Source organism: Pongo abelii, chromosome 12, assembly GCF_028885655.2.
Source record: "Pongo abelii isolate AG06213 chromosome 12, NHGRI_mPonAbe1-v2.0_pri, whole genome shotgun sequence".
NCBI classification, from domain to species: domain Eukaryota; kingdom Metazoa; phylum Chordata; class Mammalia; order Primates; family Hominidae; genus Pongo; species Pongo abelii.
This window is the reverse complement of record NC_071997.2, coordinates 111,972,882-111,997,341: the sequence shown is the minus strand read 5'-3', so window position 1 is coordinate 111,997,341 and position 24,460 is coordinate 111,972,882. Positions and strand designations below refer to the sequence as shown.

General features: G+C 36.7%; 1 protein-coding gene across 4 annotated transcripts in view; it reads right to left on the bottom strand.

The window, feature by feature from the left end:
• LDAH (lipid droplet associated hydrolase) overlaps positions 1–24,460 on the bottom strand; it is a 141,543-nt gene that overhangs the window by 104,041 nt on the left and 13,042 nt on the right. For all 4 annotated transcript variants that reach the window (XR_654263.4, XR_008519157.2, XM_054546104.2 and 1 more), the window contains 2 exon segments: positions 15,573–15,728; positions 2,796–2,939 (listed from right to left, as the gene is read on the bottom strand). Coding sequence is in view for 2 of the 4 variants with exons in the window: in XM_054546104.2 (XP_054402079.1) it covers positions 2,796–2,939; positions 15,573–15,726 (298 nt within the window). In the remaining 2 variants the exon portion in view is untranslated.

Here is a 24,460-nt window from a genome sequence, read left to right as displayed (position 1 = left end):
GGCTAATTTTTGTACTTTTAGTAGAGATGCAGTTTTGCCATGTTGGCCAAGCTGGTCTCAAATTCCTGGCCTCACGTGATCCGCCTGCCTTGGCCTCCCAAAGTGCTGGGATTACAGGCATCAGACACCACACTCAGCCTCAGCTTTTTTCTTATTGCGAGGAGAGAAGTGACAAATTCCAAGTTCTACATGTCAGAGCTGAAACTGGAAGTCCACTATTTATTTAAAAAAAAATTCTATGCTAAATATTTTCTTAATGTATAACATATGCCAAATACAAGTTTTGAACAGGTAATAAGCAAATAAATGTTGAAAAAAAAACCCTGAAAATCTAAATGTAACTATTTCACGAACATTTAAGATACACACTTCATCACGATACTGTCATAGGGGAAAAAGCACTAAAAATATGGTCCCTGGTGCTGCTATTCCTAGATGCTTACTTCAGCCTAGAAAATATCTGAGCTATTACACAAAGTATTATTCATTGAAAAATCTCATCTCTTAGTTCCAAGGTGCTAGCGTTTGTTAGGCTTTAGGTTGAAAATGTTTAAGCATAATTAAAACATTATGAAATTTTAGTATTTCTTTTCAACCTTTAACTTATAGGACACTGTTTTTTTATTTTCTTATTCAGTTTTCCATACTAAATTGTTTAATAAGCACATATAACTTTTTAATCTAAAAATACAATAAAGGAAGGTAATCCATTTCAAAAATAAATAGAAAATTATACAACATACTCCCTGCAGCTAAACAGTCAGCTGTAAAATACAAGGTTAACAATTAGATAAAACTAGATAAATTCATACTGTTTATCTGATGTGCAAAATTTACACAAATTAATAACAGATTAGTAAACTAATGTTTTTCAGAAAGTATTCAGAAGAGTTCACATATGCAACCATATTTATTGCCACCATATTCAAATTTTAAAATAGAAACAAAAAATTGTATCTGATATGAGGATCGGAGGCTGAGGTCAGAGAATACAATTAAAAATAAATATAATCAAAACTAGCCTTCCAAGAGTACAGGCTTTTGTATGTTCAACCTTGTACATCAATGTCTAAAAGAATCATGCATATATAATAACGAAGACTATAGATGTAAAATGTAACTTTATTGTAAAATATCTTTAAAGCTGAGAAGCTCAATAAGCACAAAAAGATGCTCATACCACCAGAGAGATGTACAAGAACCAGAAGCAAACTGGGCAATGAAGTCACAGCCACCTCGATCTCACCTCAAATTAACTAAAGGAAACCCCCTAGGACAAAACGCCCTTGAATGGAATGCCTATAGAGCATTCCACATGTTACACCTTTTGAAATTGTCCCTCAACTCTTGGATATGCTGTACTTTTATAAAGTTATGTTTATGTTTTATAAACTTATATTTAAGTTATTTTTTCTCTCATTTTTTATTTTTTGGAACAGTGAACATGCTAGAATTCTCACAGATTTAAAGGAGGTAGTTTGCATCTCCATGGTATTACTTCTTCCTTTAGAAGCCTTCCAGCATGGAGTCCTGGCTCTCTCTCCAGCTCTCAAAGTCCCTCTCAAACTGGCCCTGCTTAGCAGTAACATCCCTACTAAATCTTGCTCCCTTCTGTGCTACTCCTTCTGTCTGTTGTACCTCTGCACCCACCTTCATGCCCTAAATCCAAATCTTATTCAATTGTCAAAACCAGTTGTAATGGTCTGAATGCTTATATGGCCCCCAAATCCATAGGTGAAACCCTATGCCCAAATGCTATTAAGAGGTGGAGGGGGGTCTTTGGGAAGTAATTAGGATTAGATGGGGTCATGAGGGTAGAGCCCACTAGAGTCCCAAGAGAGCTTGCCTCCTCTGTCCACCATGAGAGGACAGCAAGAATGCCATCTGTGAATCGGGAAGTAGGTTTTTATCAGACATAGAATCTGCCAGTGCAGACTGGACTGGACGTCTGGTCTCAAGAAACTATGAGAAATCAATTTCCATTTTTAAAAGCTACTTAGTCTATGGTATTTTGCTATAGCAGCCCAGACTGACTAAGACACATGCCTACTCCACAACGTCTCTCCTAACCCACCCTGTGTTTTCTCCTTTGTTTACCCCTTAGGTGTCTATATGATTAGCAGGCCATGGTTTATCACTTAATTATCCTCTAAATATGAGAGAAAAAGCTTCTTTAAAGTAAAGAACATGGTTTATAAAAGGGGGTCCCAACCCCTGTCTGTGGCCTGTCAGGAACCTGGCCACACAGATGAAGTGTGTGATGGGTGAATGAGCATTACCGCCTGAGCTCTGCCTCCTGTCAGATCAGCAGCAGCATTAGATTCTCATAGGAGTACCCTATTGTGAACTGTGCATGCAAAATCCAGGTTGCACACCTGATAATCTGAGGTGGAACAGTTTCATCCCGAAACCATCCACCCCTCCCCAGTCTGTGGAAAAACTGTCTTCCACAAAACTGGTTCCCAGGTGCCAAAACAGTTGGGGACTGCTTTTTCCCTACCATTCCTGCTAGAACAACCCTGGAAAAATAATACATGATCAAAAAACACATAGTTGATTACTAACTGGTAAACAAAGAAGGCAAGTCATAGATTGTTTTATCTACCCATATTCTTATAGAAAATTACCTGAAGAGTAAAATGTCTCTAAAAATCCTAAGTTTACCGAAATATGGCACCATGGGCCTAATGCCACAAGCAGAGGTTTCCACTGGTGTAACTCTTAACCTTAGCAGGCTTGCTAGAAACATGACCCTCCACTCACTGTAAAACAAAGTGATATTAACAAGGACATACCCTCTGATGTTGTAAGAATCTTCTTGTCTTTGGGAGCCAACGCATGCCCAGCATGACTGATAGTCCAAACTGGAAAGCATCTGTTTGTCAAAGAGTATAAAGCCTTTGCAAATGGCACATAAAAGGCAGAAAAACCTGGGTTACCTAAGAAAAGAAACACAGACCTTAGATTAATCAAAGTAACAAAGAGGCATAAGATGACACGCAGGCTAGAAAAGATGGGTCTGTTTCTTTTCACACTTTCCTCTGAATTCTTCAGAGTACCCAAGAGAGATTATCTTTAAACTTCCATTAAAACCACAGCAGTACCCCATTTAAACACCCTTCAGTGTCTTCCAGATAAAGTCATCTGGAAAAAGTCTAAAATCAGTAATACTGCATATAAGGCACTTCAAGATTTGGTCATGCTCAGTTAACAAGGTGCATGAAAACCAGAAAAATAAGCCAGCCAAAATAGTGTAAGAAGCATGCACAGGGAGAGCTTTAAGGAGTCTACTGTTTCCTTGTCACTTATCACTAGCACTTATAATTGTAAACAGGTGTACAGCTTGATCTTTTGGGGAAACAAACGTCTACAAGTACATGTAGATTTTTCTTATGTGTGTACAGAAGGTATTTTTGACATGAGTTTGCTATAAAGAAACAGAATAAATAAATGATCTTTTTAAAAACATTCAATCTGATAGATCTGTAGGGGGAAATTACAATGAAATGGGATTTTCATCTTGTAATCATCATCTATATAAAGTCTTCACAGCTACTAGTCCATTTCCATCAATATATATTTCTCTGATCAGTTTATCTATTTCTTCATGTTGTTAGGCTTTCTGGTCTCTACAATTACATGACATGGTTCTGGAGCACTGATGTAAATAACCACTGTCATCCTTGTCAAATTTCACTGATTTCTACTCCATTTTTATATCTTTCAGTTTGCTAGATAAGCAGTGTAGTAAAGTGGTTAAGAGCATAGATTCTGGAGCCAGACTACCTGGGTTGGAATCTTGGCTTTGCCACTTACCAACTGTGTGAGCTTTGGCCAAGCTATTTAACCTCCCTGTGCCTTGGTTTCCTCATCCACAAAATGTGTAATAATGGCACTACCTCATTTGAAGACTAAGTGAATCAATATATGTAAAGCATTGTAACACTGCCTGAAACATAGCAAGTATCACATAAATGTTAGGTATTCAAACTTGTACAACAACGTCTAGCTATAATGGTAATATACAATGGCCATAGCATCCATATTATTTTGCTTCTGTTGCATTCTGACCTAGTGACCCAAGTTCCAAATTCCTTTTTGTGATGGTGCTTTTGGCTTCTTTGCCAAATAGGATGAAAACTTCCTCAAATGCAGAAATATATTCTTTGGTCAGTTTATTGGCCACTGTATAGCTAAGGAAGAAAGAAGGGAGAAAGGGCATACCAGCACAGGGGCTATAACATCTATGGAAGCTGTGGGTGGCACTGTTTCATGTTTTATGCATTTAAATCTTCAGTAAGTTTAGAATATTTTTTAGTATAAAATACTAAGTAGCAATCCAACTTTTTTCCAAGTGACTGGCCAATTGTTCCAAGACCATTTATTATATAATCCATTCTTTCTGCATTGATTTGAAATATCTTCAGACCCAATACTACCTTTTTACATTCACTTGTTAATTCTGATACCAAATAATTCAGTTTATTTTTCCTTTTCTCCTCTGCCAGGACCATACTGTCTTAATTACTACATATTTTTTTTAAATGTTAACTGGTAGGGCAAATCCCTTCCCTTTATTTTTCTTTTTCTAAATTTTCTAGGCTGGTCTCATAAACTTTAGGGTTATTTTCACTAGTTTCAATTCCTAAAACTCTCTTTGGGATTGTGACTAAAATTTCATCTCATTAATATATTACTTTACAAAAATTTTATATTTTTATATTACTGAGTATAACCTTCTAGGAATATGTTATACCTTATATTCACATGTCTTACATTGCTCATAGATTTCTTCATATGGCTAGAAAATAATAATAGCTAATATTTTTAGGTACTATAACTTACTACATGCCAGGCAGTGTTTAGGTGCTTTACATATATTATTTAATCATCATATGAGGTAGCGCTATCATTATTTCCATTTTATGGATGAGGAAACTGAGTACAGAGAGGTTAAATAACTTAGCCAACATCACATATATGGTAAATGCTAAATAAATATTTGATGGCTGAAAGTATATACAAAAGAAAATCATAATACTTTATTTTTAAAAAACATCAGTAATCCGGTGTAGGATCTTCTGCCTTCCTTGTTTTAGTTAGTCTTACAATATCTCTATAAAGTAGTTGGCATTTTCATTAGAAATAACGAATGGATAGCCACTTGCACAAAACTTGGCACATGGTAGGGGCTGAATAAATGGCAGCTATTAATACTACAGCTATTATAACAATTAAAAACTGGTGTAACATTAAGGAGACACCAAAGATAACCCCATGATTTAGATGTAAGTTACAATGACAGGATATACAAAAAACAGTGAGTACTAGATAATGGATACTTAATGCATGCGGGCATTAAAACCTAGATGATGGGTTGACAGGTGCAGCAAACCACCACGGCACAGTATACCTACATAACAAACCTGCACATTCTGCACACGTATCCCAGAACTTAACGTATTTTTTTTAAATGAGGAAGAATAAATAAACAAATAAAACAAAGTTTTCTCCCTATCTCTGGGATTAAGTCTGAGTTCTTAAGCCTTGTGATCCACAATTTTATCATCATCAAGTAAATGATGATACCAATTACTTACGTTCATTCATTCTATTCAGAATTACAGCTTCTTTTAGCCCTTAATTATTTATTGAGCACTTACTATATGAAAGTCACTATGTCAGGCAAAAGACAGATGAGGGCCTTTTTGGAATTTATGTACTAGCGGGAGAATATACAACACATAACTAAATAGGTGAGATAAAGACTGTGAGAACTCCTATAAAAGGAATAAATAGGGTCACATGATAGAGAAGGGAAGAGAGTAGAGTGAAAAAAAGTGAACTCCCATTCACAATTGCTTCAAAGAGAATAAAATACCTAGGAATCCAACTTACAAGGGACGTGAAGGACCTCTTCAAGGAGAACTATAAACGACTGCTCAATGAAATAAAAGAGGATACAAACAAATGGAAGAACATTCCGTGCTCATGGGTAGAAGAATCAATATCGTGAAAATGGCCATACTGCCCAAGGTAATTTATAGATTCAGTGTCATCCCCATCAAGCTACCAATGACTTTCTTCCCAGATTTGGAAAAAACTACTTTACAGTTCATATGGAACCAAAAAAGAGCCCGCATTGCCAAGTCAATCCTAAGCCAAAAGAACAAAGCTGGAGGCATCACACTACCTGACTTCAAACTATACTACAAGGCTATAGTAACCAAAACAGCATGGTACTGGTACCAAAACAGAGATATAGATCAATGGAACAGAACAGAGCCCTTAACGCCGCATATCTACAACTATCTGATCTTTGACAAACCTGAGAAAAACAAGCAATGGGGAAAGGATTCCCTATTTAATAAATGGTGCTGGGAAAACTGGCTAGCCATATGTAGAAAGCTGAAACTGGATCCCTTCCTTACACCTTATACAAAAATTAATTCAAGATGGATTAAAGACTTAAATGTTAGACCAAAAACCATAAAAACCCTAGAAGAAAACCTAGGCAATACCATTCAGGACATAGGCATGGGCAAGGACTTCATGTCTAAAACACCAAAAGCAATGGCAACAAAAGCCAAAATTGACAAATGGGATCTAATTTAACTAAAGAGCTTCCGCACAGCAAAAGAAACTACCACCAGAGTGAACAGACAACCTACAAAATGGGAGAAAATTTTCGCAACCTACTCATCTGACAAAGGGCTAATATCCAGAATCTACAATGAACTCCAACAAATTTACAAGAAAAAAACAACCCCATCAAAAAGTGGGCAAAGGATATGAACAGACACTTCTCAAAAGAAGACATTTATGCAGCCAAAAGACACATGAAAAAATGCTCATCATCACTGGCCATCAGAGAAATGCGAATCAAAACCACAATGAGATACCATCTCACAGCAGTTAGAATGGCAATCATTAAAAAGTCAGGAAACAACAGGTGCTAGAGAGGATGTGGAGAAATAGGAACACTTTTACACTGTTGGTGGGACTGTAAACTAGCTCAACCATTGTGGAAATCAGTGTGGCGATTCCTCAGGGATCTAGAACTAGAAATACCATTTGACCCAGCCATCCCATTACTGGGTATATACCCAAAGGACTATAAATCATGCTGCTATAAAGACACATGCACACGTATGTTGATTGCGGCACTATTCACAATAGCAAAGACTTGGAACCAACCCAAATGTCCAACAATGATAGACTGGATTAAGAAAATGTGGCACACATACACCATGGAATACTATGCAGCCATAAAAAAGGATGAGTTCATGTCCTTTGTAGGGACATGGATGAAATTGGAAATCATCATTCTCGTAAACTATCGCAAGGACAAAAAACCAAACACCGCATGTTCTCACTCATAGATGGGAATTGAACAATAAGAACACATAGACACAGGAAGGGGAACATCACACTCTGGGGACTGTTGTGGGGTGGGGGGAGGGGGGAGGGATAGCATTAGGAGATACACCTAATGCTAGATGACGAGTTACTGGGTGCAGCACACCAGCATGGCACATATATACGTATGTGACTAACCTGCACATTGTGCACATGTACCCTAAAACTTAAAGTATAATAAAAAAAAAAGAAAAAAGGTCTGAGGAGGTGACATTTAGCTAAGACCCCAAAATTGCAAGAAGGGAAGAGAATAAATACTAACGAAGGAGAAGGCCCTCGAGAAATAAAGATCTTAGCTCTTGAAGAGCTAATTCAAAGGCCCTCGAGAAATAAAGATCTTAGCTCTTGAAGAAATGGAAGACAGTCCATAATCCTTGGTTCCTCCCTTTGCATCTAATCTATCAGTGTGGCTAAAGCATAATGAGAGATATCAAATCTTGTATGAGATCAGGTTGAAGAAGAAGAGAAATACAATTATGTGATACCTTTGGGCCATGATAAGTAATTTGGCTTTTAATCTAAGTAACATTAAAAGAGATTGAGCAGGGTTAAGGCATAATCAGATTTAAATTTAAAAAAAAATTTTCTATCTTAAAAGAGTAATTAGGAAAAATACGAAAATTTTCACAGCAATACATTTAGCAACTCAGATAAAATAGACAAACTTCTAGAAAGAAACTATCAAAGTTCACTCAAGAAGAAACAGATAACCTAAAAAGCCCTAAATTGATTGGATTAGTTGGAATTTAAGTTAAAAATCTTCCCACAGAGAAAATCCAGGCCCACGCAGCTTTGCTGGTGACTTCTATCAAACATTTAAGGAAGAAAAATGCCCAATGTATAAAAACTCTTTCAGAAAACAGAAGAGAAATGTATTAGTCTGTTTTCATGCTGCTGATAAAGACATACCCGAAACTGGGCAACTCACACACAAAAAAGAGGTTTCATGGACTCACAATTCCACATGGCTGAGGATGCCTCACAATCATGGTGGAAGGCAATGAGTAGCAAGTTACGTCTTATATGGATGGCAGCAGGCAAAAAGAAAGAGAGTGTGTGCAGGGGAACTCCTCTTTATAAAACCCATCAGATCTCATAAGACTTATTCACTATCACAAGAACAGCATGAGAAAGACCTGCCCCCATGACTCAATTACCTCCCACTGAGCCCCTCCCACAACACATGGAAATTGTGGGAGTTACAATTCAAGAAGAGATTTGGGTGGGGACACAGCCAAACCATATCAAGAAAGAAATATATTCTAACTCATTCTATGAGGCCAGCATCACCCTCATACCAAAACCACATAAAGACACTGCAAAGAGAAAAAGAAAAGAGAAAACTACAGACCAGTATACCTTGTGAACAAAGATGGAAAAATTCTAAACAAAATTTTAGCAAACTGAGTCCATCAAAATGTTAAAAGCATAGTACATCATGACCAAGTGGGATTTATCACAGGAATGCTGGATTGGTTTAACATTAAAAAATTAACATCATCCACCACATTAACCAACCGTAAAAGAAAAACCATATGATCCTCGACAGATGCAGAAAAAAATGGAAGTTTTATCCTGTCAGAAATATACTTAATATTGTCACATGTATAATGTACCAAACTTAAAAGTTTAACTTCTTTAAAAGTAGCCATCACTTGCTATAGTTCTCTGTATCCAGTGGCACCAAGCAGCACTAGATTGGGTGCATGGCACTCACATACAATAAATCCTTTCAAACTGAACGCATAGCAAGTAACATAAAGGTCTAACTTATAACAGAGACAGAAGTGGAAAATGCAATGCAAAATGCTTAAATACCATTGCATACAGCACTTCATACTTCACCACTTAAACCTCCTTGATAAGAAACCACAAAGAAAATTAAAAGGCCTATACTTACGCAACTAAGCAAGACACACACACGGAGGGGTATGGGGGAGGTCCAGGTGTAAGGATGTTGGAAAACATTCCAATGCAGACATGCAAGTAAAATATTTAATCAAAAGTTTACGTCAAAATGTGTTATAAACACACACTTGAACATGCTCATAACAGTCAAATCAGTCAAACACCCATGCAATGTATAACAGAAGTTGTAGTGATCATCTCTAGGCCCTGGCTGCTAATAAACTCCAACTATACAACACTGCAAGTATAGACTTAAACCTTCCAGTTAATTTTGTAGGGAGAGGAACGAAAACTGCCACATATCAAGTTAATATGGCACAGTATCTATATAATAGGTTGCCATGTAGACAGACCTATTGGACTTATTCATGGAGCCTTATCTTCTAGATCTCCAACCACTGTGCTCACAGCACTCGATACTTCACATGATTCTGTTATCTCCATATGACCTCCTAAGAATTATGATTCAGTGTACTCTATGGTGAGTTCTCAATCAGATTCCCTTTGTTCATTTCACTAATTAAAGAAAGTCCAAGGACCATGTTACTTTACAGAAATCCAAGATCTAAGGTTCATCGGAAAAAATGAAACTAAATTAAAAGTTCTTCAATCTGTGGATTCTGATCAAAAAAGGAACACAGTAAAAATTCTTACAAATGCAAAAAAAAAAAAAGAAAATGATATTGCATCCATTAAACATGAGATTACAAAAAAGAAAAGAAAACTCACCATTATCATTACTAACTTAGAAGTGAAGAATTAATTTTGCTAGCTGCAAAAGCAATGTGATTTAAAATGAAATGTTATGTCAGTCTATCAGAGATGGACACAACATGGTGTCCAGTGGCTTCACAATCCTTGAAATACTGTTATCCTGATTATTCCCACAGTGTAAATAGATTAGCTCCCCCGAAACCTGCCACACACACACACAAAAAAAAGAAAAAAAAAAAAAAAAAGAAAATACAATTGTAAATCCCACAAACTAATGAGCAGGGCAAACATAAAAGAACACTAGGAAATGAAATGTGATCTGAAAATGTCAAAGCACTATAAACAATAAGACTATCAAACTACAAATGTTTTATGCTTCCCTTCATTCTCAGTGTCTTCACTGAATACTCCCTTTATCTCCTCACCATATCTGAAATCTGGCTCTCCCCTGTAATGGGCTCTCTTCCTTTCAATCCTCTTCAGCAGAGGCCTCAGTCACTCTTCTCTAACACCACATATAACTCAACGAGAGCAAAGACTTAATGCAACCCAGTATTTCTAGCACCTGGGATAAAAGAGTGAGGGAATAAATACTATCTCCAGGCGGGGAAGTGGGTGGGTTGTCTGTCCCACTTACTATTTCACCTCACTATTAGAACAACCTCTTCTTCTTTAAGACTCAAGCCGTCTATTTCCATCTATCAACTTTTTAGTCACTCACACATTCTCTGAAAGCCTTGACCCTTAAATGACAGTTTCACTTGTCATGTCATGTCAGGACATTTCAAAATCCAGTTGGACTGACTGAGCCAAAAACTTTGTCCCATAATTCATTATTATGATGAAATCCAAAGAACTTCACCTACATTAAACTTAAGCAATTCATTCCCATGATTACACCCTGGATCAGATATGCGTATCACAGTTCCCTGCAGGGCTTGTTAAAACACTGATTGCCCAACCCCCAGACTTTCTGGTTCAAAAGGTCAGGGATAGAGCCCAGGAATTGCATTTTTAAAGTTCTCAAGCAATACTTCTGATCCTGACACCAACTTTAAGAACCACAGGCCTAGATCTTTTCATGAGCTGGAAATGATTAGCATTCAAAACATGCTCTCAACTCTCAACAGAGAAAACAGCGGTCAGGAAGCAGGAGACTTCACTTCCCTCTGATACGCCTTTATACTTTTCCATTTTAGTAACCAATTTCACCTCCTTCTTTCTAGCCTTAGAAGGATACCCCTTCTCGAGTTCAAGATAATGTTTCTACTTATTTTTTCTATCCTATGCTATATGCTATTCCAAATCTCTGCTCCATCAAACTCTCCTTCACTACTGGAGAAGTACATGTATTTTTATGTTAATAGATGCTGAACAGACTGACTTCCAGAAAGACTGTTACATCCTGGCAGAAGAATAGTTTATTCCCATTAGTAGTTAAAACAAAGAGAAATTCTGGATCAGGAACCTTAGTCCAGCTGAAAATGTAAGTATCATACTGAGAAGAGGCTGGAATAGGCATAACCAAACACTGAAACTCCCACCTCCTTCCCCTGTTCCTCTTTGAACATTAACAGATAGGTTTCCACTCTTCAAACAGGAGCCTGGAAGATTCCTCCCCAGGAAAACTAACAATAAAAGAAAGAGCTTCAGACACTGAAAGCTGGAAATCCCTCAATGAAATACTGGGTCCCTACTCAATCACCTTAGGATGAGGCCCACCTAGGGTGACCAACTCCTCTGTTTTGCCCGAGACTGTCATGGTTTTAGTACTGAAAGTCTTATGTCCTAGAAAACCTCTCGGTCCTAGGCAAGCTAGGATGGCTAATCACCCTAGACACACCTCTGGATAAGCCCCAGCTCTGAGTGCAAAGCTTCCAATTTGTTTTCTGTCTTCCTCTTAAACACGAATGGATAGTCAAGGATTGCCAGACATTTGAGGAAAACTAAAGACTAATGCAAACAAAAAAAGGAACACAGTGAAAATTCTTACAAATGCAAAAACAAAAAAGAAAAGAAAAGGAAATGATATTGCATCCATTAAACACGAGACTACAAAAAAGAAAAGAAAAACAAAGAGCTATTAGAATGAAATGAGCTTCTGGCTTAAAAGGGCCCACCAAAACCCAAGTACATTGTATGAAAAAACACTCACACCAAGGTGCTTCACTGTAAAATTTCAGAATCTCAGAACAAAGAAAAGGTCTCCAAAATGTGGGTAGAGAATCTTCACATACAAAAGGCGAAAATCAGAAATGATACCAATACTTCTTATAAGCAGCTGAGTGTTGGAGAACAATGATTAATGCCCTCCATTAACGCCCTCCATTTTCCTCCTACAGAAAAATTATTTCCAACCTAGAGTCTAAGACACTTTCCAGCATGCTGTGTTACTTCTTTTGTACCTCTTCTAAGGAACTACTAGAAGATATGCTCTACCGAAAACAAGAGAATAAACTAAGATAAAAATGTGGGATCTGAGAAACGAGGGATCCAAGCCAGGAGAAAGTGATAGAAGTCCCCAGGATGGCAACTGTGCAGCAGGCCTGGGGAGCAATCAGTCCAGACTGGAGCCAAAGGACAGAGCATTCTGAAAACTGACTGATGACTCAAATGCATTGAAAGGATTCTTTTCACTTCTAGAGAATAGTTCTAGGATAAATGAGTGATTAAAGCACAAAAAACTAAGCAAAAAAATAACAGAACATCAATAACAGAGGGAAAACAAACAAAAATATATAAGAAAGGAAATGCATGCATAATTCCCTATAGGCTTAGCTATGTATAATATAATATAATATAATATAATATAATATAATATACATAATATAATATAATACATAGTCACAATAATAAAAGCACTGAATATTGACCTAACAAAAAACTGCAATATTCCCATACTAGGAAAATAGATGGAGAAGGAGGGGTATATGATTGTGCATGGAGAAGGGAAAGTATAAGAAAGCTAATCTTTTTCTTCCATGGAGGAAGACAACAGATAATATCTAATATTAAAAACTCAGGAGAATTGCTTGAACCCGGGAGGCGGAGGTTGCAGTGAGCTGAGATCACACCACTGCACTCCAACCTAAGCGACAGAGAGAGACTCCATCTCAAAACAAAACAAAAGACAACTCAAGAAGAAGAAATATAAGTATTTCATTTAGAAATGAGTAAAGGCCAGGCATGGTGGCTCATGCCTATAATCCCAGCACTTTGGGAGGCTGGGGTGGGCAGATACTTGAGGCCAGGAGTTTGACACATGCCTGGCCAACATTGTGAAGCCCTGTCTCTGCTAAAACTACAAAAATTAACCAGGCATGGTGGCAGACACCTGTAATCCCAGCTACTCATGAGGCTGATACAGGAGAATCTCTTGAACCCAGAAGGTGGAGGGTTGCAGTGAGCTGAGATCGTACCACTGCACTCCAGTCTGGGCAAGAGAGTGAGACTCTGTCTAAAAAAAAAAAAAAAAAAAGAATGTGGAGTAAATATCACAGGAGTATACCAGTGTTAAAAGTGGTTGCCTCTGAGAACATCTGTTGGAACTAGAAAAGCCGATTTTTTGGTTATTATTTATTTTTTTAAAGATATTGATATTTATGTTATATATTCATGGGGTACATGTGATATTTCGTTACCTGTATAGAATGTGTAATGATTATGTCAGGGTGTTTCAGTACATTCACTTTGAGTATTTATCATTTCTATGTGTTGAGAAAAATCCAAGGCCTCTCTTCTAGCTACTTTATACCAATACAATACACTACTGTTAACTATAGTCAGTCTACTCTGCTGACTATGCCAATTCTATTGGTATAAATAAGTTCCAACAATAGAACTTACACCTTTCATCTAACTTGCATGTTTGTACCTGTTTACCTCCCTCTTCATCCATCCTCCCAGCCCTGCACCCTTCCCAGCCTCTAGTATCTATCATTCTATTCTCTGCCTTTATGAGATCAATTTTAGGAAAGTTGACTTTAAAGATCATTTAAGCTTTTTTTTTCCTCCTAATGAAGCCAAAAAATATATTCTGCAGCCAAAAGAAAAGAAGCTAAAGAATATTCTGGAAAAGAATAAAAATGAACAAGTTCCAAAAAACATGTAAAAGTATCATAAAACTGCATTTATTAAAAAACATGAAGAACACATGAAGAGGTGAAAAACACGGAAAGAGACTCCCGGCCACAGGCTAATCTACTTTACGATACAGTTAGCATTGCAAGCCAGTAGGAGAAAGGCAGATTATATAATAAATGGTTGTGGACCATGTAATAAGCCATCCAAAGGAGAGGGAGAAGAAAAGTAGATCCCTTCCTCAGTGCCTGCCCTTAAAATCTAGATGCATCAACTTAAAGATCACAGATGAAATTGTAAAAATACTAGAAGACATGGCAGAATTGTTTTATAATCTTGGAGTAGGAAAGCCCTCTCTAAGAAACTCATAAAACCCTGAAGTCTTAAAGGAAGAGACTTAGCATTTTGGCCACATAACAATGATACTTTCTATACAACCAAATAAACATTGTAAATGATGTCAAAAGACAAACCAGGAAAGATTCTTGTCATGTATGACAGATATAACACAATTTTACAGTTGTGTAAGAATCAACTGAAAATCAATAAGGAAAACACTGAAAACACAATTGAAAAATGGGCAAGGGTTTCAAACTGGCAATTTACAGAATAAGAATAAACATGTATGTTCAAACTCACAATTTAAAATGCATTTTGAATACCTGCAATCGCTCAAGCATCTGTCCCTAATTCTATTGACAATGATCTAGCAAAAGTTACAAGTGACTCAGCTGCCAAATATCAGAATAAATATTCTAATTTTTAATTTTAATTTTATTTTATTTTATTTTTTTAAGTATTTTTTTGAGACGGAGTCTTGCTCTGCCTCCCAGGCTGGAGTACGGTGGTGTGATCTGGGCTCACTGCAACCTCTGCCTCCCAGGTTCAATCAATTCTCCTGCCTCAGCCTCCCGAGTAGCTGGGACTACAGGCATGTGCCACCACGCCCGGCTAATTTTCCGTTTTTTAGTAGAGATGGGGTTTCACCATGTTAGCCAGGATGGTCTTGATCTCCTGACCTCGTGATCCACCCACCTCAGCCTCCCAAAGTACTGGGATTACAGGTGTGAGCCATCGCGCCTGGCCAAATATTCTATAATAAACATACAATCATGTTGAAATGAGGCAGAAAAAGTTTAGAAAACTGGCAAAAATATTGATGAAGTTTTAAATATTAAGAAATGCTTTCAAAACCACATTACAAAACTGCATATATAGTATATACTTCCAACTGTGACACAAACACACACACAACAGACAACATAATGTAAATACATAGAAGAAAAACACAAAATCCAGCCGTCAAAATATTAAGGGTGGTTGTTAACAATGGGTCAAGCGATTTTAATTCCTTCTCCAAGGTTTTCTATATTTACCAAATTCTCTATACTTTAAAATCAGACATAGTTATGAGTATCTACAAAAAGTCTTATCCAGACTTTTATACTCACCAGGAATAATGAAAATAAGCAGCTTAGGCCTTTTGACACTTTGATCATTAAAGAGGTCAGTCCAGGGCCCACATTTTAGAACCTGGGTTTCGGCTCCACCACACAAAATGAATTCCTCATGCACAGGAATTTCTTCCTTGAGTTCTGAGTCCATTTCTAAATAAGGGGAGAAAAGTAGTATGAAGAATCAGTAAAATGTAAAACCTTGAGCCAAAGACAAAATTCAAGAATAAAAAAGGGCAAATTTCAATATACCAAGAAGGAAATGCCACAAGGACATCTGGGAAACTATAACACTATTCAGTGATGCTGGATTATACGATCGCAAGACAAGTAAAACAAACCACGAGAGTACCTAGAAAGGAGGAGACATATCCTTGGCAAAATTAAAGACTATAGAGGGGTGTCAGTCAAAACCGTAACTTCCACAAATTCCCTCTGCTGGAATTCTCTTTTAGCTCTGTGCATTACCATGAGACAGGTTCCCCTACCTTCACCTGGTGAGAAAGTGCAGAGGTTCTGGCTTGCCCTTGCATTCACCCCATAGAAGAGTAAGAGGGACAATGAACTCCCTATGGTCTCTTATTTCCTCATATTACTCTTCTCTTGTCCCAAATTCTATGTGTGTGTGTATGTATGAATATGTGTATATACATATACATACATATCCATACATACAATATACATATATATTTACATATATATGTAAATATATATATATATTTTGTTTGTTTGTTTGTTTTTGAGATGGAGTCTCCCTCTGTTGCCCATGCTGGAGTTCAGTGGCATGATCTTGGCTCACTGCAAACTCTGCCTCCCAGGTTCAAGCAATTCTCCTGCCTCAGCCTCCTGAGTAGCAGGGACTACAGGCATGTACCACCACACCTGGCTAATTTTTGCATTTTTAGTAGAGATGGGGTTTTGCCATGCTGGCCAGGCTGGTCTCGAACCCCTGATCTCAGATAATCCACCCACCTCGGCCTCCCAAAGTGCTGGGATTACAGGCATGAGCCATCACATCCAGCCCCAATAAGCATATTTTATGTATTAAAGCACTACATTAAATTATGAAATGGATAGGTGGAAAAAAACCCAAGATATACTATCATGAACCATTTCCTGAGTAGTTATGTGCAAAAATGTAGGCCCCAATTATTTCTATCACTCCTCCACCTCTGCCTCTGCCTTCCTTATCTATTGACAGCACCAAATCTCAAACCTTCATTGGTCTTTCTGTCTTTCTCTTCCCCTCTCCTCCACTCACTCAAAGCACTCCAGAGTTAAGATTCAAAGGGCCCTTCTAGCTTATTCTCCTCTTACCACTTTACATCAGCCTTGCACTTTAGTCTTCTTGTCCTTGAATTTCCCTAGTGCCCCTATGCTTTTCTGCTTCTATAACTTTGCTCATATTTAATTCTCCAACCATATTTAATCCCATAACTGCACTTTGTACAGCTATCAGTTTATTACCTCTCTACTCCAAATTCATCCTTCGTTGTCTTATCTGGAAAAGTGGATCTGGGCCTTTAAAACATTTTTCGTTTGCCAGTATGACATGGTGCCAAGCTCTGTCAATAGAGTGCACTGGAAAGGGAAGGAAGGAGTTTTCTCAGCAGGTTTCTGGAGAGCTTATATTTTACTCCTCCACTGTTCCACTGCTGTGAGATTTCTCTATTGCAGTGGTTCACAACTAGAGACAATTTGCCCTCGGAGGACATATGGCAATATTTGGAGATATTTTCCATTGTCACAACTTGGGGAACTACTGGGATACAGTGAATAGAGGCCAAGGATACTGCTAACTATCCTATAATACACAGGACAGCTCCCCACAACAAGTAATTATCCAGCCCTGAAGGTCAATAATGCCAAGGCTGAAAAACAACACTGCTCTAGTACTAGGTGCCTATAGGGGAAAGCTTTCTCCAGCATCTGGCTAGCTGCTGTGTGCTTTCTTTCTCCAGCTCTCTACTCAGGCAGCAGCAGCACTATAGCCAGGAGCCCCAGACAAGGTGGCTACTCCCCAGCCCCTCTCCTCAAACCATATGCACTGGCTGGGCCAGCCAGCCACCTGACCTTTGTTCCACACAGCAGCTTGGTATATTGCCCTGCCCCAAGCTGTACACAGCAGTGCTCTAGATTGCTACACAGGGAGGCCTCTCCAACTTGCAATTCAGTGGTATCTAAAGTGGTGCTCCAACTCCTTCTACTAACTAGCCAACCTCAACTCACTTGCACCCCAAGGGTTGTTACTGTGGTCCTGCAGCACTGCCCTGATTCCCTCTGCATGCTCTCCTACCAGTCTTAACCCACCTGCTGACACTGTGATTGTGCACCAGCGTTGGCTCAGACAACCCAGCAAATTTCTCTACCATCCAATGGGCTATAGCTACACTTTCAATGAGGTCTGAGCCTCATTTCAATTCCGTCCTTTGTTGGGTACTTTTCCTCAGCCCTAGGGTACCTTTTGGAGTTCTCCTTATAGAGTGACTTCATAGTTTTTCTTCTATCATACCCTAATAATTCTTTACGTTAAACTAACAATTTTAGTTACTATGTGGCTTCTGTTTTCTGGTTTGATCCAGACTGATATATCTCTCATGTGTCTGTGCAAATTTTTCTTCATAAATCTTTCCCTCATTATACACAGCTCAAATTCTACTTGTTACATGAAGCCTTCCTTGAGCACCCCAGGTAAACAAAGGAAATCACCTCTTCCTCTAAACTCACAGCATCTGTCTTTATTATAAGGTGGCAGTGGTAAAGGCACACAGCTAAGCTTCACCGGGTAAAATTTGTCATGTCATGCCACACTTTCCCACAGCACCACAGACAAGCAACTGATGCAAGGGCTATGTGGCCCTGCCCAGATTGAACATCCTAAGGCAAATGCAATGCTGGCTAGGTTGTAGTGAAATGGGAAATTCCACACATTGATGGTAATAATAAAAATGGCTTTGCAAAGCAATCTGGCAGCATGGATCAATACTCATAAAAGGTATAAACTTTGATTCAGTCATTCAATTCTGAAAAAAACCTAAAATATTTTAAGACTGATGCATGGAATGCTAATTATAACAGTGAAAAGCTGAAAAAGCTAAATGGTCATTGATAGATGAATGCTTAATTATGATAACCCATTATCAGACACTAAAAAATTATATATATGACTCGATATTAAGGAATAATTAAATAAATTATAACTTAATATAATGATCAAATATTATGTTCCATCAAAACTGCTCTGCTAAGTTGGTTATAATTTATGCATTTCTTTTCTAACATTTCTAAAATTTCACTTCTCTAGCCTGATGTTACATCGCCTCTTCCATTCTCTGTTTATTCCTTTATTGTTTATTCTGTCAATTTAGTGAATTTAGGAAGAAATAAACATATTTATTCTAACCTCTATGTTTAACCAAAAGTACAAAACTGATTCTCTTAAGAATACTTAGAAAAATGAAAAATCCCCACTTAGAAAGTGGAGACCACTGTCCATTAAAAATATATGGACTAAATAAAGTATCACTTCATCTTTTCTTATGGACTGATTTTTTACTTCACTAATAAATGCCACTGTAGCCCAATCTCCAAAACTATCACAAACTAGAGTATGTTTATATAAGTTCTGACCTTTATAATGTGTTAGAAACAATATTAGATTTAGCAGTAAACACTGTATTAAATTAGAGCACTGACTGAGAAGACACTGGCCAAACTGAATACTTTCACCAGAAGAGAATTTAAAGTTATTAACTATAAAGTTGTTAAATATATTCAAATAATAAATATTAATACTTAACTTCAAGTAAATGACATCGTGAGGGCTTGATTAGCCACAAAATTAGTGAGGATTCAAGTAGATATGAAAATCAAGCTCAATCTATAAACATTGGAAAACAAAAAAATACAACTCTAACACCTCAAATAAAATACAGCTGAGAAACATGGAATTAAAATGGTGGCTAGCTGCTGTGTAGCTTCCCCTGTAGGCACCTAATTCCATGTATTTACAAAGCATCTTTTATTTTACTTCACTCTCATATTTCTGAATCTCACACACCCATGTAAAAGCAGCAATGGAAAATCTGAGGCACAAGAATTAAAACTCTTCCTTACCTAAGAATCCAAGGTAGTTCAGTTCTGCAAATAAGTGTCAGATTAACAAAGGAGAGTATGTTGTAATTATATACTGGTAAAGGATAACGGCACGACTTCAGCCTCAGCCCATAAGCATTCTTTTAATCAAGTTTCGTAAGCTGCAAGACTTGTGCTGGATAAAAACCAAGCGTGGATACAATTTGTACAACTTAGGCAAGCCTATTGTTTTAAATATAGGTTTTAATTTGCTTAATGGGCTTCTCATTTTATTTAGTAAGAGGGTTTTTTCCAATTAAATCTCATACAAACCTAGATAATTTGACTAGTAGAAATTTAGAGGTTCAAATTTATAATATTTGTTATAGTATTTATAATACAAACATATAAAGTCATGGGCTGATTTATTTATAAGTTTAAATATATACTTAATATACATTAAGTGATTCTATGTAGTTAAATACTTATAATATTTATTTATTATAAAGTTAGCCATTGAGAACAGTAAGACTGTACTAATAAATAAAATATTTGAAAGTGGAGTTATAAATAATACATCTTAATCAGCTTCAGCAAACAGTAAAATGTCTGCATTTTACTTTGGCTACTGGTAAGAATACTGCTTTATTCATGTAAGAACTGTAGATGATAACAATTTTTTTAAAGTTTGTGTTGCAATGTCCAAATAGTTTTCAATAAAATGTCCAGTCTTTCAATAAAACTTGAAAAAGAGATAATAAGATGGTTTTCTTTCAAAGTTAAAGTATCAACAATATCTAATCACAACTTACATTATTTATTACATATGTAAGATGAACAGGAAGCTTCTAAAACTTCCTCAAATGCCAAAAACTTTATACCTAATATTATCAAATGTGGACAACTTTGTGGACTATGTTATTGTCCCACAATGCCACACAGCAGAACTTGCTCAAATGCCAAAAACTTTAAACTTAATAATATTAAATGTGGGCAATTTTGTGGACTCTGTTATTGTGCCACACTGACACAGAGCAGAGCATATATTTGCATGTGTCTGAACCTTCATTAGTGCTATTCCTAGGCACTAGTATTAAACCTACTTGGAAAATATATGGTGACTGGTCAAGTGCAGGTTTGACTTTTAAAGGCCCAGGGCAGAAATACAAAATTTTTAATTGGTTTCAGAAGTTTTACTTTAGTCATTTTTAAAAACTGGCCTAGAAGCCAACATAAACATGCTGGTGATCTGTATATCCCAAATAATCTTCCATTGAGAACAATTAGAAAAGCCAGAAAAACTTTTTAAAAATCTGTTAAAAAAATCCGTAACCACTGAAAGAATTTACAAGACTGTATAACAAATTAATAAAGTATAGAAAATAATTAATATAGAAATAAGCAGAAAGCAGAGAAGCAATAGAGAATAGAAAATACGACACAAAATGTATGAAATGCAGATAAAGACATGAATGCAGGAAAATTCAAAGTTTTGAAATGCATATATTAGAAAACAAGGCTGCAAATAAAGGACTTAACCGTTTGGCCTAAGCAATTAGAAAAAAAAAAATGAATCCAAATGAAGAAAATAGAAAAAAGATAATAATGAAGAGTAGATATTAATGAAATAGGATAAAAAGTTTACATTACAGAGGATTAGCAAACCCAAAAGTTTTTACTTTGAAAACACCTATAAATAAGTAAACCCTTGACTTCTCAAGAAAAGAGATGGCACAATCAATCAATATCAGAAGTGAAAAAAGGATATCACTCCAGATTCCATAGACATCAAAAAATGATAAACAAATATTATGAAGAAACATATGCCAATAAACTTGACATGGGCAAATTCCAAAACAAACAAACAAACAAACAAAACAAAAAAAACAAAATAAACAGATACAAAAAGAAAAAAGACTAGAAGACTCTTAATAGACTTATATTTTAAGACCAAATTCTTGGTCCAGATGAAATTAACACCTAAGGAAGGAATAATACCAATTTTACATACAGTTGTCCAGAGAACAGAAAAAGAAGGACACCTCACAACTCATTTTATGCAATCAGCAATTCTTTGTAATTTTTAGTTTAAAATGTACATTATAATTAAGGTTGAGATAGATACAAAAACTATTCAAAATATTAGCAGACCAAATCTAGTGCTATACAAAAGGGTAATAGATGACAACTAAATTGTGTATACACCAGAAATGAAAAGTTGTTTAAATATTCAAAATTTAATCAGTTTAAGTTACCACATTAACAGAGTAAAGAAAACTTATATAATCATCTCAATTGATACAGAAAATATTTCATAAAATCCAATAGTCATGAAAAAATTCTTAACAAGTGAGAAATAAAGAAATATTTTATAAAATATAAATATGAAATACATATTTTTTCATAAATTACAAGTATTAAAAATCTTCAGTAAATGTTTACTAAGGGTAAAATATTGAAACCCTCTCTGAGTTTGGGATCAAGATATGGAGGTCTGCTATCAACACTTCTATACTTGAGGACTCAGCCAATGCAATAAGAAACCAAAAAAAGATATAAATGTATTTAGATTGGATAGGAAGAAAGTGTGATTATTCACAAACATGATGACATACATAGAAAATGCAAGAAAAAAACCCTTACATATACTATTTGAATTAATAAGTGAATGCAACATGGTCATTAGCTAAAAGGTCAATATATGAAAATCAAATATATTTCTACATACCAGCAGCAAACAATTTGAAAATAAAACTTAAAAGAGACCACTTATAACAGCATCAAAAAAATCAAATACTTAGGAATAAATCTAACAAATGATGTGCAAGACCTCTACACAGAAAGCTACATGGTTTGCTGGATATTACTGAGAGAAATTAAATAACGAGGGGACAAACCATATTCGTGAACTGGAAGACTCACTAGTATAAACTCCAAATTAATTCTTAGATTTGTAAAATTCCAATCCAAATCAGGTTTTTTCCCTTTCCTTTTTTTAAAAATGGAAATTATTAAGCTAATTCTAATATGTATGTGGAAGTGTAAAAAGTCAAGAATAACAAGACAAGGCTGGGCGCGGTGGCTCACGCCTTTAATCCCAGCACTTTGGGAGGCCGAGGCGGGTGGATCACGAGGTCAGAAGATAGAGACCATCCTGGCTAACATGGTGAAACCCCGTCTCCACTAAAAATACAAAAAATTAGCCGGGCGTGGTGGCAGGCGTCTGTAGTCCCAGCTACTCAGGAGGCTGAGGCAGGAGAATCACTTGAACCCGGGAGGTGGAACTTGTAGTGAGCGGAGATCGTGCCACTGCACTCCAGCCTGCACGACAGAGTGAGACTCCGTAAAATAATAGCCAAGACAAGTTTGAAGAACAACCACAAAGTTGGAGGACTTTACCCTATATCCAGGTTTAATAAAAATATACCATTATTAAAGACAAAATAGACAAAACAGTGGACAAGAACAGGGAATCCAGAAACAAATCCAAACATATATCTTCATGATTTATGACAATGGTGTTCTTGCAGAGGAGTAAGGAAAAGAAGGTCTTTCAAATAAATGATGCTGGTTCAACTGGATATCCATGTGGAAAATAAATGAATCTTGACTCCTTTCTCACACCACAGACAAAATATAGTACTAGGTATATTATAGATCTAAATGTGAAACGTGAACAATAAAGCTTCCAAAAGATAACATTGGAACATACCTCTATGAGCTTAGGGTGGCCAAAGGTTTCTTAAACAAGGTAATAGTAAACATAAGCCATAAAGGAAAAGACCACCAGGTGTGGTGGCTCACACCTGTAATCCCAGCACTTTAGGAGGCCAAGGCCGGTGGATCAGAAGATCAGGAGATCAAGACCATCCTGGCCAACATCATGAAACCCCATCTCTACTAAAAATACAAAAAAAAAAAAAAAAAAAAAAATTAGCCGGGCTTGGTGGTGCGTGCCTGTAATCCCAGCTACTTAGGAGGCTGAGGCAGAAGAATTACTTGAACCAGGGAGTCGGAGGTTGCAGTGAGCCGAGATTGCGCCACTGCACTCCAGCCTGGTGGCAGAGTGAGAGTTCATCTCAAAAAAAAAAAAAAAAAGGAAAAGACTTTCAAATTCCATCCTCCATTAGAATTAAGAACTTGTATTTAGCAAAAGACACTATTAAGACAGTCAGAAGGCAAGTCACCGAGTGGGAGAACACTATACATATATACACACACATATATACACATATGTATAGTATTCTGAAAACGAGCCTGTTGTTGGGAAATGTATATATACATATAGGATATAAAATACAGATTTTTCTCCCAACATGCATATATCCAGAATTTACAAAGAACTTTTACAAATCAGTAAGAGACAACTCAATAGAAAAATGATATTTGAACAGGCACTTCACAAAAGAGACTATCAGCGAATAAACATAAGGGCTTTCTAGAAGAGTAAAAGAATACTGATACAGAAACTATAAATAAAATACCATTCAGGGAGGAGACTGATTTGCTGGATATGTATAGACCAATACCGAAGCTGTCCTACTGTTCACTATGAAGGCCTTGAATGGCAAGCTAAAAAATTAGAAAACCAGAAATTCCACAAACAGGTTTTCCAAGGAACATGTATCACAAGCTACCAGTTACCATACTTAAGAAAATAAAGTATTCTCAGGAAACATTGGGTGTTCCAGTTACTCTTGCTATCTAAAATATTACTCTAAAACTTAGTGGCTTAAGACAACCATTTACTATGCTTACGGATTCTGTGGGTCACGAATTCAGAAAGGGCACAACAAAGATAGCCTATCTCT